Source organism: Nothoprocta perdicaria, unplaced genomic scaffold, assembly GCF_003342845.1.
Source record: "Nothoprocta perdicaria isolate Ctin4 unplaced genomic scaffold, notPer1 scaffold_75, whole genome shotgun sequence".
Classification (NCBI taxonomy): Eukaryota; Metazoa; Chordata; class Aves; order Tinamiformes; family Tinamidae; genus Nothoprocta; species Nothoprocta perdicaria.
In genome coordinates this window covers 3057408-3074903 of record NW_020456032.1, presented here as the reverse complement: position 1 = coordinate 3074903, position 17496 = coordinate 3057408, and the positions used below count along the sequence as shown (strand labels likewise).

Below are 17496 nucleotides of genomic sequence, written 5' to 3'. Positions count from 1 at the left end.
CCCATCCTCCTTCACCTACTTCTCCAATCGGTGGYTCCAGTGGCTCCTCTCCTTCCTTTCAGAGGAGTTGTATTTTCTGCAGACCTCAGCCAGTCCTCCTGGGTATTAAATTTTGGCTAGCATCAGGCAATGCGGTTCAGTTTCACAAGCCCCTGTCTGTCCCYGTGGTCACCCAGTGGCAAGGGTGTCTGACCATTCAATCTGTGCATGTATTGTTTCACCCAGTTTTAATACTTGCAGCTTCCCCAGTTTTTTAGGCAAAATAGGAGCTGGGAAAGAGACCAGAAGGCATGAATGGGACAGGATCACAGTAGTTTCTTATCCAGATCTTCATTGGAAGAACTGATACAATCTGCCAACCTGAAAGAAACTTGATTTTCATYGACCTGCATCCCAAACTCAGCTGCAGCCTGAGGTGGTATTCATCCCTGCTCTTTCCCACAGACCATACARCATTTTTATCAATCTATGAACATGTACAGTTCCAGGAACACTTTAAATTACTAGCCATTAAACTCAGCAAAAGCTTTTAGTCTCAGAGGTGATATATCACTTTGAAAGGACTTACTATTCCCCTTTGTTGAAGGAACCCAGTAATACTAGTTTTATAATTTAATAGCGCACTCAAATCCAGTCTTATGACTCAGATGTGCACTGCTTCCGAGTGGCTTTCTTTGGGCTGGGAGAGATATCAAACAGAAGGCTTTGATAGAGCTGAATTTGCTGAAACGGGAGGATTTGAGTCTTCTCTCAAGTTTTGGGCCATATTTTTTTTTAAATACCAATCAACACCAGTGAACCAACCTAACTGGAGTCTGATCTATCCTATCTTTYTGTAGAAAACTCTTCACAAAACTCTGTTTGTCAACATCTCTGCAGGCTTCTTGATTGCTTAATATCTGAGATAGACTTTCATTTTTGCTTGAGATGGCAGTTGAAAGGGCCAGAGTCCACATGCAAACCATCTTTAATCAGAAAGAAAACCAGAGGCAGAGATTAACAAAAGGCACTATAGACTGAGGTGTGGGGTTTTTTTTTTCCAGAGCATATTGCTCTGAATAAAACAACAGAAGATTATTGGTCTTGAAAACCCTAAAACATTCAGAACTGGTTGGAGTGTCTGTCACATAAAAGGGGAGGATTTGTCCTATATTTAGCTCTTTGCTGTGTTTCTGCAGCTGGTTTCAGTGCTGAGGGAAGTCAGTTACCTGTCCAGCAGACAGATGGGAAGCATCCCACCAACAGCAGCAGCAATCTATTCCTCCAAGGAATTGTACCGGCAGATGGTAGCAAACTTGGAGCTGATGGGGAACAGATACAACAAGGTTCTGAAGATAGTCTTGGAGGTCGAATACCCTCTAATACAGAGGCAGCTGCAGGATATTGACTTGAAGCTGAAAGAAGCAGAAGAAACACTGAACTGGCAGATGGAGGGTGAGTTACATGAGGGTAATGTTAGAGCAGACATGTTCAGGTAGGTATTGAAAAATGGCCCTGGGTACCAAAMTTCCATTGCCTCATTCCCAGGTGGACAGATGCTACCCAGATGTGCAGGTGGCTTCCCAGTAAAGCCAATGCCAGGAAGGGGAATGGCAACCTTGAGTTTTCCTGCTTCTTTTCTATTCCCTTCCTCTGCTGGAATTGTGGACAGGAGTCTTGTTCCCTGCAGGTTAAGCCTGGGCTTGTAGGGGAGGAAAGGTTKGCCTTGCAAGCAGTGCAGCTGTTGAGAGTTGGTTTTACAAGAACCGACAAGGCTGGGTCTGCTCATGGTCTGTGTTGCGACCACTTTCCTGTGTCCCCCAAGGACATTGCTTGCTTGTCTAGTTGTGTGGGAGTGGGGAATYTCTGGCCTCATCAACCACTTCAAGATATTTTCAGAGAATGAAATGCTACAATGAGAGTGGGTTTGTGCACCTTGACTTTGAGTAGTATTCTTGCTTCATCAGTTTCAACTGCAAAGACAGTTTGTTTCCTCTTGTTAAAGCAGACAGCTCACCAGTGACATATATGTTTCTATTGTCAGTTTTGCAGCAGTGCAGGAACAGAAGTTGCCTTTTGGGAATTTGCAAAGAAAAGATCCTGGTGCSGAGAAGCTTTCTTTTCAGATGACTTCATTGCAAAATAGAAATGAAGGGATTTTCTTGCAGACAAGTCCCAGGTTCCCTGAATCTAAGTGCAGTCCTCATTTGTGCCTGGGACAGGTGCAGCCCAGGCATTAGGACTCCATGTGCAGCTCCCCGTTCTAGTGATTGGGGCAGGGATGCCCAGACTGCTGCATTCATCTTCTCTGTCGTGTCCTCTCCTGTAATAGAAAGAGGGAGATGAAGCCTGAGTAAAGGGGAGCAGGAGCCATCAGCCTGGTCTRTATGTGTCCCCAGTGCTGGTGTTGGGGAAAGCAGAGACTGTGGCTCTCCGTACTATGGCTTGYTAGGGGTAGGAAGAAGCCAAAAATGGCTCAGGACAGGGAACTGCATAAGTCTTTTGTGTTAGTGATGAGCAAGAAACATATGAGATGAAAGTAGTAGTCAGAGGCTCGTCCTCAAGGTGCACGGGAGCCTGGCCCAGCTGCTCTGAAAATATGTAGTCAATCATCTTGTTTGTTGACAGGTGTCTGGAATCGCATCTCTGTGGTGATGGATGATGTCCACAGCCTCGAGCAGAAGATGCAGAAAGCCAAAGACAATGTTGAGGAGATTCAGACCATCATAAGATCATGGGTGTCACCTGTATTTGAAAGAAAAGATGGTAAAAAGGAATCACTGCTGAGTGTAGAGGACTGTCAGGACTGCCTGGAAAAGCGTTACAATCTCATCCGAGAGTCAGGGCTGAGGATTCATTCGCTGGTCAAGGTGARGGGATGTTCCCTAGGGACAAACTGMCTCTTTGCAGGCTATGTGTCTCTTTCCAGTATGGTGAAAATGTCCAGAGCTGTTTCACCTGTAAATTAACACTGAACTCCTTTGAAAAGCCAGAGTTAATTAACAATAGCTCTGTTAAATGACCTCCTATGACTGTGTGGTATGATATTGCTGGCTCAGCACTTCTGCAGACCTGTTTCAGAACCGAAACATAAGCAGCTGTAGCCCAACCGAGAAGTTCAGATCCATACACAGCAGAGAGGCAGCCCTGGACTTAGTGGAGCCACTAGAGGGAAGTAGTACATCAGCCTCTGGTATCCTGGTCRGAGGAAAAGCACCCTTCAAAATATTTATTGAAAATAAACAGGCAGCTGGCTGGGATTGACCTTTCTGCTTCAGATTGGTTGTCCCCCAGTGGGAGCAGGAGGTGATGCTAATGCTCAGTAGGGAGAGCTGAGTGATACGAGAAGGGTGTTTCAGCTGCTGTCCAAAGTTTCAGTTCTTTTTGATGACATCACAAGAACGGAGAGTCGTCTTTGCAGTCCAGGAAAAATGCCAGAACTGTGCTCTTCACCTCTCGTAAGGAAGGTGCCTTTGCATGGCAGGGTCAAGCACATGGATTTGGAGGGAGATGGATTTTAGATCCAGTTCTCTCCTGATAATAGCTGCCTGGACTTCTTTTTTCTTAAGATGTCAATCCTTCCTGTGACACCCCTGCTCTTCCTGCTYGGCTTGGCTAGCTGAGCAATCAGCCTGAAGCTCATAAGCCCCTTTCTTGGCACACCAAAGTTGTGGCAAGGATTTTGCAGGGTCTGTGTCCTTAGTTTTCTCCCAAGCCTGATTTTAAGGCTTTTTATGCAACTTGAACACCATTCACCAGGCTGCTCAAAATACAAAAAAAATCACATTCAAGCATAGGTAGCAGAGAGGAAGTATGAGGTGTAATACAGTCACCAAGGACCATGGCTAGCTAATCCTCTTCCTTGGAGGATGTGGTGCTTCCCAAGAAGCTTTTGACTGTGGTAACCATGCTCCGAGTCCGACAGTGTGATTTGTCACTGCCTTTGTTCAAACCACCAACTTGCTTTTCTGCCACAACAATAACAGGCTCAGCTGCATCCAGTTACTACCTGAACTCTAGGGCATCTTCCAATCTGACTGAGGAGGACATGGACTTGTGGTCATGCCAGGAAGGTTGACCTCCTCGCTGGTGTAGTGGCAGTGCTGGCATCCATCTGGAACCTGTGCTTGCTGATACCTGTCCCTAGCTGTGAACTGTCCTAGCTGTGTGTCCTGTCAGACAGACTCAGTTMTGCTGTAGTTGAGGTTGTCTTCTTTTTTTCTAGGAAAATCAGAGCCTATTTGCTGCAGATGCTGCATCTGACATCTGGAAGGCCTATGTGGATTATGTGGATGAAATGGTCCTAGATGGATTCTTTACTGCTATTGAAAGCTCGCTCAAGTATCTCCTGGAAAATACAGGCGAGTGCACTGTTTCCTCTCTGCTGGTCAGGGTGGTTGCCTTGCTCTCACCTAAGGGAGGTTTCATGCTTTTCTTTGCTGTCAAAACAATAGGAGTCTGGGGCTTAGGTCAACAGTTTCTGCCTGAGGGGAAAGTGAGAGATGATCTTTGTCTGATATCGGCCATTGCTGACTTCTGTTTTGTGCTCGCCCTCATRCCTTGGAGATGCTCTGTTCCTGCTGTGCTTTTTATAGTCTACAGCACACGTTGGGGGAGGCTTCAGAGGGAAAGGGTGACCCCACTCCTGGTCACTGGAGCAAAGCATTGCTCAGGAGAAAAGGGCTATGCACCATTTGCAGGGACTGATGAACAGACTAAATTGAGGGTCTGTGCTACAGCTTGGGTATCATCCATCTCCTGTCCTCCCATGCACAAAGCATCAGGTTGACCTCATCTTTCCTTCTGTGGAGGGTGTGAGTTCTGGTGATTAAAGACGTGAAAGAAAAAATCAATCCCTAAGGCTCAGTCCTCTTTACCTATACCAGGAATGAAGCATGAGATGAGARGTCCATAAGTTACTCAATCAGACTTCCTGCCTAAGGCCACTATGGAGTTCCACTCATTCCGCTAAGAGCRGTTGGTGTTCAGCTAATACACATCTCCAGAAATACATTCCACTTGGCTGTGCAGACACACGTTGCTAGAGAGTTCAGCACTTCACCCCACCTTGTCAAAAACAGGAACATAATTTCCCATTTGAATATAGCTTTGGCTTCCAGTTGCTGTGTTTTTTCATGCCTTTCTTCTGTAAACTAAAGAGCGTTGTGATTCCTGGTATTTTTCTTTTTTGCAAGTACTTATACAGTGTAATTGTTCAGCTCTCAGGCTCCCTTTTGATCAGCTAAAGAGCCTGATGTCTTTAAGGCTTCACTCCAAAACCTTCTTTTCAATCCTTGAATCATTTTTGTCTCATCTGTTCTCCAGCATCTCTTGTGGGTACCAAAACAGCAGCTAGCTTGCCAGCATCTCTTCCATATTATGTGCAGGCATGATATCACTAGAATGAGTAAGTGGATGTCTGCTATTGTATCCACCAATGTCAACTGTTCTTGTGAGGTAGAACATGTATCTCTTATGGTGGGCTGTTGCTTATGGGTCAAGATAATTTTCTTTCCTTTGAAAGAGTTCCAGCATCTCTATTCTTCCATACYAGATCCCAAGGCTGGACTCGCTCCCCTGTTTGAAGTGCAGCTGGATTTGGTGATTCCAGATTTGATATTTCGTCCCTCCCTGGACCCTGTCACAAATGATGGCTTCTACGACATGATGGAAAGTCTTGTCAATGACATTTACCGGATCTCATCGCTGGTGCCCAGGCTGGCTGAGCACAGCGGTTTCCCTCACTATCAGGTCTCTATTGCTGTGGAGCATCCTTGTGCAGTAAGTTGCAGAGAGATAGCTGTGTGGCTTTCATCTTGTGATGCTCTCCTGTCCTCTCCTAGGCTGACATGGAGGACATGGCTGATCTAGCTGACATGCGTCGCGACCTGATGGAGCGCGTGAAGAACGTGATGGTGGCCTGTTGTGATTACCGCAACTCCTTYGACCACTACTCCTACCTCTATGGGGATGACAGGAAAGAGTTAATTCGCCAGTTCCTCCTCTATGGCCATGTCCTCACTGCTGCAGAAATGGAGGCCCACACAGAGGATGGAGTCCCGGAGACTCCTCCCACGCTGCAGCAGTTCAGGGAACAGATTGACTCCTATGAGAAGATTTATGAGGAGGTGAACCACATCGAGCCCATCAGCGTGTTCCACAGCTGGATGAAAATTGATGCTCGGCCTTTTAAGGCATCTTTGCTGAATGTCATTAAAAGGTGGAGCCTGATGTTTAAACAGCATCTCATTGACCATGTCACACACAGGTAAGAGCTGTTCTTGCCTCATCCCCCTGCACTGAGCAAAGGGGTGTTTCTTTTATTGGCTGGGCCTTATTGGAAAACTGATCAGCCAATATAGCAAAATAGGAGCAAGGGATGGGCATTCATATTCCATGCCAACTCCATCTCATCCTGCTTTCTACTGGGAAATGGGAGTGGGCAAAACTGAATTTTGTGGCATTCGTACCTTTAACATCCCACAAAAAACAGGTCTTGAGACCTGGTTTTAGATGAGACATTGGATGGTCTGTTCATCCTGATTTAACTAATCTATCCTAGGGTTTTATGCTTTCTTTGTTGAACTTGATATGACCATCAGTAAAGCTTCATTAATACTATGAGATACTTGCTGTATTTCTAAATGTGTKGCTTTTTGAGTGCACTCTGTAAAAATGTGATTTGGCATGGTTAGTTCAGCAATCACGGGAAGGTAGTTTCAAGGTTACAGAAAGGAGGGATTTAGGAAAAAAAAGTTTTGAATTAACATTTGCTCCATGATCTGATTAGCTGCTCAGTTGCTTGCTTGGTGTGGGATTATGCATCAGGTGATTTATTTGAGCAGTTGCTACTGAAAGMTATTGCAGGTTTTGGATACTTGCAAAGATATAATTGCAGGCAGTTGTGGTGGCAAAGACTGTTGTGTGTGTTTTTCAAGGCTATAATTCTGATAGATAATTTCTGTGTGAAGAGAGTTTTTTGTATAGCTGTAAAAATAGGCACTTAAAATTCCAAATTAAGAGTCCCTGACTCAACAGTCTAGCCTGTATTAGGTAAAAAATTTAAATAGGTATTTTGACCCAGCAGCATTCACAAAATTCAAGCAGGTGCTAAAAAAAAAAAAAAAAAAAAAAAACTTTTTTAATAACAGAATAATGGAATAATGGTTGTGGCTGTGCTGGAAACGATTAAAGACCCACTAGCCCAGCACCTCTGTTTTGGACACTGCCCAATAGCAGGTGATTTTAAGCATAGGGCAAACAGGTGAGGAAGCCTTTTCTGAGATRCATGCAGCTCAAAAACTTTGAGAGCCAGGGTTCATACCTTCTTATTTAACATTCTTCCCTCCCTCTTTTATTTTTCCTCTCATGAATATCCAATTGCTTTGGAGAACCTTGAGAACCTCCGGAAGATTTTATCATCTGCAACCTCCTACTATGCARTGGTCAGGGTTAGCTGGACCTTTTTCTTGCTTCTTGTCCATGTSAGTCCAGCTGCCTGGAGAAAGACTGATAACGTGTTTAAATATGAACGACTCTCACTGTGAATTTTCCTGCTTTGTATTGTGTAGCTTGRCTGACCTTGAAGAGTTCGTAAAAATTGCTGATAAAGGTTTGAGCAAAAAGGTTGAAAAAGGAGATTATGATGGTTTGGTGGAGATTATGGGTCACCTGATGGCTGTTAAAGAAAGGCACAGTGCCACTGATGAGATGTTTGAGCCCCTAAAGCAAACCATYGAACTATTGAAGATTTATGAGCAACAGCTGCCAGAGGAAGTCCATAAGCAACTAGAGGTGGGTGGAAATCTGTAATGTTACTGCTCTCCAAGTAGTAGCTGTCAAAGAGAACGACATCTTAACAAACAGCAAGGATTTTTAGGACTTCTTTCCCAGTCRTTAGAGGGCCTCAGTAAATAGTATTTTGGTATTGTGGGATGTGTCTTAATAGTTATGAATTTTGGAGTTATACTGGGATTTTCTTTTAAAGCAGAGATTAAGCCTTTTGTTATGTATGAAAAACATAGATTTGCCTGCTCCAACTCCCAGCGGTTATTCTTGAAAAAAATTAATGCATTTTCAAATGCATCTGTTAATTAGCTTGAATTATAATTATTTTTAAATAAGCCAGTTCTTGGCAACTGTGGAGATGGGGAAGATTAGGAAGCTCCTCCATTGCCAACATTATAGAAGTTCAGTCCTCCCTGTGATCTTGTGACATCAAACCTGCTTGATCCAGAGGACATCATGGGGAGCAGGTTATAAAAGTATTTTGGCATCTTTCCATGTCTGGCTCTGATGAATCAGTTTTCATTATGGAAATCCTTTCCCTTCTGGGAGAAGCTCTATGAGATGAAAATTAGAAAAGACTGTGAGGGGCTCAGCCTGCGTGAGTGAGAAGCATGGGGAACAGACAYCTACCCAAGTGATACCACCAAGGTGATGTTACGGTGCAGAAGTGCTGGTGAATACCCTATAGTTASTAGGTGCTGTAGGCAAAGGGATCTGGGCAGGACACAAGGTGGTTTAAATTTAGTTTCATGGGAGATGTTTCTGCCTATTTCATGTGTGTAGCAAAGACTTCAGCTGCATGGTTGATTGAGACCTTTGTGGGGTTAACCRTCTCCTGCCTCCTGCTTAGGCACTCATGGTCTGTGTGTTGTTGGATCACCAAATCTGAAGAAGTGTCCTAAAGATACTTAAGCGCCTACAGACTCCCTGAAAACCAAAACAGCCTCATTATATGGCTTGTGCTGGGGAGAAAGGCAATCCATGAGGGAAGAAGAGCGTATAGATATCCTRACTGCTGGAACAGTCCAGCCATAAAGAGAGTGCTGTAGGGAACCCAATTTTGCTAATTTGTCTGCCTGAGAGCTACTTATCTGATGTCTGTTTGTGCCACTGCATTCAAACTACTGATTTATTTTCTGATAAAAGGGATGGGAGATGCAGGTGAGCCTTTCAGATRCAGTAAATAACAAGAAGTTTTGCTGTTTCTGGAAAGCATCAGCTGTATCAGTAGTTGAATGGTTGATTCCTTCCTGCATACTGTGGTACCAACAGAAATAAGTCCAGTGGATCAGAACACACTTTTAGAATAAGAGCACATACTTATAAAGCATCAGTGTCTTCATCTTCAAAACTGTGAATTGTCTTATCCCAAATTTTGTGTTTGGCCTTCATGTCATGACAAAACCTCCATGCAAATTTATATGTAGAATTTGTTGCTTTTTCTTTGTTTTAAATATCCATAAACAGATCAGATGTGTATTATATCAAGTAGAAAATGCTATCTACCAGCATTTACGTTTTTCTTGCAGGAGCTGCCAGAAAAATGGAACAACATAAAGAAGCTGGCAATAGCTGTGAAACAGCATGTGGCTCCTTTGCAGGCAAATGAAATGTCAGTACTTCGCAAGAGCTGTGCAGCGTTTGATGTTCAACAGCATAAATTCAGAGAGCAATTTCGGAAAGAAGCACCATTCAGGTACGGGCAAATTAAAAATCACAGTAGCCTGGAGGAAAAAAAGGGTCAGCTTTAGGTGTTCTAAGCACACATGCTCTAGTGCTTCTATATATTTCCTACCTTCTGCCAGCGTTTCATAGCGATACTGTCCAAGGGATTGAATTTGGATGCTGAGTGTGTAATCTCACTTTAAGGTGATGACAGGAGTGCCCTATGAAAGTACCATCAATGTCTACTATTGGTTTCATCTCTATTTTTTATGTTTTCTTTAGATACTGTTACAGTATTGCTTACAAAGAATAAACATTTCTTTCTAGGTTTGACRCTGAAAAGCCTTATCAACTGCTGGATGCAAAACACATTGAGATTAAACAAATGGAGTCAGCCATGACCTCGATTTATGAATCAGCTGGTCTGTTTGAAGTCATGGTTCCAGATTATAAGCAACTGAAGCAGTGCAGAAAGGAAATGTGTCTTCTGAAGGAGCTCTGGGATATGATTTCCATTGTGACCGCTAGCCTTGGTGACTGGCAGAAAACTAAGTGGGTGGATATTAATGTAGAAAACATGGATCTTGAGTGTAAAAAGTTTGCAAGAGAGATTCGAAATTTAGATAAAGAAATGAGGGCATGGGATGCTTTTACTGGGCTGGACAGCAAGGTAAAGAACATGCTGACAGCTCTGAGAGCAGTGGCAGAACTCCAAAATCCTGCCATTAGAGACAGACACTGGAATCAACTGATGCAGACAACGGGTGTAARGTTTGTGATGGACTCAAATACCACACTGGCTGACCTTCTGAAGCTCAGCCTGCATAACTTTGAGGATGAGGTTCATGGGATTGTGGACAAAGCAGTGAAAGAAATGAGCATGGAGAAAGTCCTGAAAGAGCTAAAAGCAACCTGGACCAGCATGGACTTTCAGTATGAGCCTCATCCTCGCACAAACATCCCATTGCTGAAATCAGATGAGGAACTCATTGAGACTTTAGAAGACAACCAGGTGCAGCTGCAGAACTTAATGACATCCAAGTATATTGCCTTCTTCTTAGAGGAAGTGTCTGCATGGCAAAAGAAGCTCTCCACTGCAGACTCTGTCATTTCTCTCTGGTTTGATGTGCAACGTGCGTGGTCTCACTTGGAAAGCATATTCATAGGTTCGGAAGATATACGGATGCAGCTTCCTGAGGTAGGAAAACCTGAAGTCCTGTTTTTCCTGCTTGCAAGGGGGCCTCCGTTATGTGAAATGGGATTATCTGTAATGCCCTGCTCCCCAAAATGCCATTTTTTCCCCAGCTGTCTCCCTTTCTCTGGAGGCTCCCTTAGTGCTACAGCAGTTTCCCCAGCACCGTCCCAGGATGATTTTGTCCTGTAGGCTGTGCTTGAGCCACACTGAGAAGCTGATTTTTCTCCCCTTCACTTCTGCCTGGCAAACGCAGGGTTACTGGCAGCTGCACAAGAGTGCAAGGCTGTTAGCTTCGTTCAGTGCTGGAGGCAGATTCCCGATTTCCTCAGGGACCGAGGAACAGGGATAATTGTGCAAACATTGCAAGTCATCAGAACAAAGCCGAGTGAGGCTTTTCCCTGCCTTAAGCTCTGGTGCAGCAGGAGAGCAGCTGTTCTGCTCGTGCTTTGGAGTCCAGCATAACACTGTTATTGGGGACCTCTTTCAGGAGCCCGTCTTCCAACTCCAGATTCCCTTAATTACYAAGAAAATCCTCCAGACTGATTCCTTGGCCACCCACCACCCGTGCTAAAGGATCTGCCTCTCAAACAAGCCATGTGTGACTGTGCCGCTGTGTTCCCTGCTCGCATGCAGTGGCAGGTAYTGCACTGTAGGTTGAGCGGGGACTGGCCTCCACGACAACACTGCCGTTAGCCCCGGGGGATCAAGGACACTGGTGTGCATGGCACAGTGACATCCTGAGGGCAGAGGATGCCGTCTCCATCCCTTGGTCCTGCTTTGGGGCTAGGACTGTTCTTTCTGCTGCTCTGGAAAATGCTCAGCATGCCTCAATTACTGGGCAATATAAATAGGTCCTAATAACCAGCCCAGATCGCCAGTGCCCTGAAGACTGTGCCCTGTGCCAGCAAGCTGTTAATATCCAACAGCTCTCTGATGGCATGTGTGAAATCACTTCATGATTTAAATCTGCATCCTACCAGGCAGCTGTCTCCATCTCAATACCAGCCCAGCAAGTGGCATGAATCAGCAGCAGCTTCTCTTCAGGATSAAGCTCAAAGCCTCTGGAGACCGAACCCTTTTGGGATGCCCCTGGGGCTGGGGGAGATGTGCCAGCAAAGCATGGGATAGATGTCTGGTGGCCACTRCATTCCCTGTATGCAGGGGGACTCCAGTCTCTAGCCAAAGCCTTGCTGCCAGAGCTGAACTCAAGGGAAAGTGGAATAGTTATTTAAGAAGTCTTGAAGCACTTTTATTCAGCATCCTGGCTCTGGAGGCCTAATCTTGGAAGAAGGGAATACCAGCAGCATTTTGAACGTGGCTTTATTTTCCAGTGTTTTGCTCTGGAAATTCTGGGGCCCTGTTAGCTGGTTAACATGCTAACATTCTTGTCAGTGTGCTATTCTAATGATGATGAGTGGTTTCCCAGGTCTTACTCCAAAGCAAGGAAGGACTTTGCTCTCCTAGAGTGGTCATACTCTTTTCAAAGATGGAAACTGGGGACTCCTATGCCGTAGTGGGAGTGGAAAAGCAAATTTGCTTGAAGTCAGTCATCTTGCCMCTTGTAAACATCTTGTAAAGATGTTCCTTTACAAAGGAACATCTGCTGTTGCTGTGGGCTAGGAAACTTTCCTCTAGATACAGGAGAAGAATTACAAAGAAGCATTCAAAGGGGTATCAGGTCCCACAAAATAGGTTGGTTCTAGGGTTTGACTTCATGTTTTATCCATGATCCCTTTGGGATACAGTGACTAGGAGGCAAGTGCCAACCTGGTACTTGTTTCAGCCKCATGGTGGAAGAGCCTTCTGAAACGCTGGAGAGACCCAAGGCAGGAGGTCACTGCAGAGAATCTCCATCTTCACTCCAAAGCCAGACAATGGGATTGTTTAGCAGGAAATTGGGTGTTTTACTGTGAGTTTATTCTCTGTGCTGGTGTTTGTAGGACTCCAAATGCTTTGAAGGGATTGATGTCCACTTTAAAGAACTTGCCTATGAAGTGCAGAAAACGCCAAATGTAATTGAAGCCACCAATAAGCTAGGTCTGTCTGAACAGCTGGAGGACATTCAGAGTAGGTAGGTAAAACTTCAGTCTTTGGTAGACACTGTGATCAAGGCTGTTAAGTTTATTTACCCTGGCCTTCATCCTTTTTTCTTAGACTCTGCTGTGGTGTTTGTATTCACAAGTCACACCACTTCTGATCTTTCCTGAGTCTTTTTATTTGTGATCTATCACCGTAAAGCCCCCAAAGTGCAGTCTGGCTTTATGTATGCACTAATTCTCATCCTGAATATTGATGAATATCGATTCAAGATGAGGATTTGCGCACATGCAAAGCTAGGCATTCACAAGGTTTGAATAACACATGGCCTCACTGCAACCCCAAATGCAATGTCTTAAATCACTGTTTAGCAGTCCAAGCAGGGATATCTGCAGCAGAGCTGTGCCCATGTTCTTTTAATTTAACAAAGTTATCCCTTCGTGTATGCCTCTGGTACACGGTGTAACTAGACTCCGTTAAAGGCCTTGGTGTCCTGAGGTGGATATGCTGCATGTTGAACATAGGAGCTTGTCTGCTTGGAACACATGAACTTAATATGCAAGCCCCCCTGTCAGTAATAACTATCTATTCAAATTAAARCCTCTTTTTAATCAGATAAGGCCAGTATTCCTCACAGAAGACTAGTKGCATGTTATTTATGAACTTTGTAAGCTGAGCAATAGTTTAGCCTGCAAACACTGAAAGATTTATTTTCTAGTGCAGTAACCAAGTTTTCTTTCATTCAGGCTTCTGAAACACTTCTCTGTCTTGCTAGTAAAGAAATCCAGAATGAGCAGGCAAAGTAGGCAAAGTTACTATGTTCTCTGATGCCCTGTTCAGAAAATGCTCCAGAGGACCAGTCCTCAGGCTAAACTCATACTTTGGTATTCCCCCTTGATCAGGAAGAATTTGCTTGATAACCCAGAAAGAAGAGTAAAATGTGAAGAAATATTTATCTGCCTGTCCTGGACTGTTTATCTTTTGTGTTTCCCCAGATTGTCACTCTGTGAGAAAGCTTTAGCTGAATATTTGGATATGAAGAGGTTGGCCTTTCCCAGGTTTTATTTCGTTTCTTCTGCAGATCTACTGGATATCCTTTCCAATGGCACCAACCCCCAGCTGGTAAGCCTTTCACTGGGTCGCCTTTGCATTTTCAAACCATGAATGGTTTGGTTCACAGGTTCAAGGGATGGCATGGTGAAGGACTCTGTGTTGGGACTCTCCTGCAGTTTCTCCTTTCTTTTTTGAGTACTTTTTCGTTCAATATGTGCACTCTGTGTTTTTGTGGTTCTGAAAGAACTTCATAGAACAGAGCTCGTCATTGTTTTAAGTGTTTAAAAAAGAAAAAAAGAGCTTTTCAGATGGAATATAGTGAAGTTAGAGGAAACAATCCTTCTAAAAGATCTCAGCCAAAAGTTTTGCTCTCTTTGGATCCCCAACCTGTGATGCTACTGAGTGGCATCTGAGAGATTGASTTGACTCAAGAGACAGAGTTTGGGCACTCATGTGTGGAGAACTTGACCACTGCTAACAATTTAAAGAGGTCCCTTTTTGATGCAGAAGAGATGTTTACCATTCAGGCATTGCATCCTTTGTCCAGYAGAAAGACCTTTGAGATCCCCTAGCTAGAGAAGAGCATGCAGTGGACTGAACTGCACTGACAGTGACCACAACCAAAGCAAGCCAATAGATCTCTTGTGTTGCCTTCCCTGTGACCTTCAGGGACTGGACGGGATTTCAGTCCTCCAGAGCAAGAAGACCTTGTTGTGCTGTGGAMGTGCTCGTGTGCATTTTGGCAATGCTGTTGTTGCCTCTAACCTATAATGCTACTTACAAGTGTCTCTGCTGCTGGGTGATTTCAGCCCTCACAACATCACAAGTCCATAGTTGTCTGATGCTTAAAATAGAGAGGAAAAAGAATGCAGGGAGCAGATAGAAAAGATGCTGTGTCAAAATACTCCACTGTATAAGAAGAAATTCCTAGAGTTTTCCTCTATTATTTGAAACTATTTACAGTAAAATCAAAGTAAATGTCAAGTGGGATCTTTCATGGATACACTCTTAACCTTTCCATTGTAGTCTCCAAGTCTGGCTSGTCAGTCCTAAAGGAGGATTAAATACACAACAATACTATCCTCTTGAACTTGGTGTTGAACTTATGCCGACTGAGGCGTATTCAAGGCTCCTAGGACAGCAGCAAGTGTCATATACCTATGGTGATGTCCATGCTGCTTGTCCTGTCGTGATCACTTTTTGATACAATTCCCTTTTCAGGTGCAGCGTCATCTTTCCAAACTCTTTGACAACTTGGCCAAGATAAAATTCCAGATGGACTCTGAGCAAAAGCCAACCAAGACTGGCTTGGGAATGTACAGCAAAGAGGAAGAATATGTCAACTTTAGTGAGCCTTGTAACTGTAACGGGCAGGTGAGCTGGAAGACCATGACCTTGTCCATCAGTATTATCTAGTGGGATTTGCTCTTCTGTCCTTTGCCTGGGCCTGTCTGTGACTCTTCAATGTGTGARAAAGGACAGAACAGGTAGTGTGTAACTTAACCCATCCTTGCACAGTAGCTTTTGCTCCCACTATAACTTGCTCCTCACTGAACTGAGGCTTAGGTCTCCCAATCGATAGTGGGAGCAAGGACTGTGTCCTTTTTCCCTTTAATTTGAAACCATTTAATTATGTTTTCTCATGGGTTCTAAAGTTGCTCTTGCTGCTTGTACAGATAWCCTGAATTGGAGGGGAGGGATACAGATGGAAAATAGGCTGAATTATTCTGTAGTTCCTCTGTGTAGGCTTCCTTTGCAAAAGAACATTTTATTCTTGTTTTCAAATCCTCCTTCTTTCTTAGGACGAGTCAATCTGTGAAAGGCAAAAATTAAACTACTACTCCACTTGTGTGTCCCTGTAGTCACACCATTCTCTGTGGAATATATAGGAAGCTAAAATACAGAGTATCAGCCGTGTAGTGATGGAGCTTGCTGCTTTTAAACTATCTCCTCAGTCAGGATTTTGCCTGTGAAATATTAGTTTCAGCAGGAATCTCTTGTTCCCAAATTTGGCATCAGCTTTTGCCTGCTGTTGCAGATTATGCTTGACTCCCATGTGTGGTTCTTCTTAGGGCCTGGAGGTGGAATACATTGAAGCAAATTACTCATCAGTGGAATTCATTTTAGTTTCCGGTATAGCCGGAGTTCAMGCAAGCCTACCTTGCACTGCTGGTGTCTGTAAGAGCCTGAGAATCATGCTAATCCTGAAATACCAGAATCAGCTAGAATCATGCTAAACCTGAAATACTAGAATCAGCTGAATCTGCTGAGTCTGAAGTCTCTGAGTCATGTTTAACATGAGTGCTAAGATGCTTATCCYATTCTATATCTTACTTATTACTGAAGATGTTTAAGAAAAGCAAGTATTTTGTTGCATTTACCATCTTGTATTTAATATTTTCTTCAGGTTGAAACCTGGTTGAATCATGTACTGGATAGCATGAGGGCTACTGTGAGAGATGAGATGACAGAAGCAGTCGCTACTTATGAGGAGAAGCCCAGGGAGCAGTGGCTCTTTGACTATCCTGCCCAGGTATCTGCCTGCCTTGCTTGTCTCCTCTTTGACTGGCATACTGTAAAAGGCCACTCGTGGCTTTTCCTTCTGCCTTTGTCATCCTTTAATAATGGCCTCCAACTGCTGATGGAGTTGGTTCTGGCTTCTGCTCTGCTGTCTACGAGGGAGGAAGGGGTGAATTGTCCTTGATGGTGGGAATCCCATGAATGGAGTTTCCATGCTGCTTGGAGCTCCAGGGAGGGTATGCTGCAGGTGGGCTGCCACACCTCATGGAGCCGGGCAGTACCTTTTGTGCCCTGGTGAGCCATGAAGAAGTTTACACATCCAAGGATGGAGAAAAAGAAATGGTCAGGGCTATTAAGAGGAAGAGCCCCTCAGATTCACTTTTGACAGCTCATGATCATTCTTGCTCTGCTATCTCCTCTGCCTCATCTGAATAATTTACTAATTTAATTAAAAATTTTAAAAACTCAAAAATTAAAAGATGCCAACTTACTAGTAAATAGTTGCTAAATATGGTTGTATCACTGATATGATGTTTGAAATGACTGTCAAGGGGCAAGTCCTACTGTTATGCCTGTTGTCACTATTGCATCTTAAATATTTATTTTCTKGTCCTGTATTCTTGGTTTTTGATATCTCTGTGAATCAGACACTCTTAGACATGGATAGCCCTGGAGTTTTTCTTCATCCTGAGCAAAGCTTTTCCCCTAGGTGGCTCTTTCCTGCACCCAAATTTGGTGGACGACTGAGGTTGGGATTGCCTTTGCCAGAGTAGAGGAAGGCTATGAGAACGCGATGAAGGAGTATCACAAGAAGCAAGTGGCCCAGCTGAATACCCTTGTTACCATGCTGATTGGGCAACTSTCCAAGGGCGACAGACAGAAAATCATGACCATTTGCACCATAGACGTGCACGCTCGGGATGTGGTGGCGAAGATGATAGCTCAGAAGGTTTGTGTTTGTAGCTCAGCACTACCTTGTATTGGACAGCAGGGTTAACAGGGTGGTAGGGCAGCCAAGACTTTTCAACTGCTAGATGCATTCAGATTGCTACCTACTTCAGTGGAAAATGGATGATTTAACTCAAAGTTAAGCAGACAAGAAGTGCTCCCTAAGCTTTCAGTACTGCTGTGCATCATGGCCCTGCAACACTGAAGGACCTGGGGTATTTGTCATAGGTTCACACTGGGAATGAAAGTATGGCCTTGTTCCGTATTACCAAAGCATCTGTTGGTGGGTCATGTATCCAACAGCTTCCCCA

The 17496-nt window shown here is 44.1% G+C and overlaps 1 protein-coding gene across 1 annotated transcript in view; it reads left to right on the top strand.

The window, feature by feature from the left end:
* DNAH9 (dynein axonemal heavy chain 9) overlaps nucleotides 1–17496 on the top strand; it is a 155076-nt gene that overhangs the window by 15026 nt on the left and 122554 nt on the right. The window contains exons 14-26 of the mRNA XM_026051405.1: nucleotides 1179–1434; nucleotides 2608–2849; nucleotides 4205–4340; nucleotides 5534–5730; nucleotides 5823–6247; nucleotides 7551–7773; nucleotides 9297–9463; nucleotides 9760–10630; nucleotides 12568–12698; nucleotides 13660–13786; nucleotides 14939–15091; nucleotides 16125–16250; nucleotides 16947–17186. Coding sequence (XP_025907190.1) covers nucleotides 1179–1434; nucleotides 2608–2849; nucleotides 4205–4340; nucleotides 5534–5730; nucleotides 5823–6247; nucleotides 7551–7773; nucleotides 9297–9463; nucleotides 9760–10630; nucleotides 12568–12698; nucleotides 13660–13786; nucleotides 14939–15091; nucleotides 16125–16250; nucleotides 16947–17186 — 3294 coding nt within the window. The remainder of the gene's footprint in view (nucleotides 1–1178; nucleotides 1435–2607; nucleotides 2850–4204; nucleotides 4341–5533; nucleotides 5731–5822; nucleotides 6248–7550; nucleotides 7774–9296; nucleotides 9464–9759; nucleotides 10631–12567; nucleotides 12699–13659; nucleotides 13787–14938; nucleotides 15092–16124; nucleotides 16251–16946; nucleotides 17187–17496) is intronic.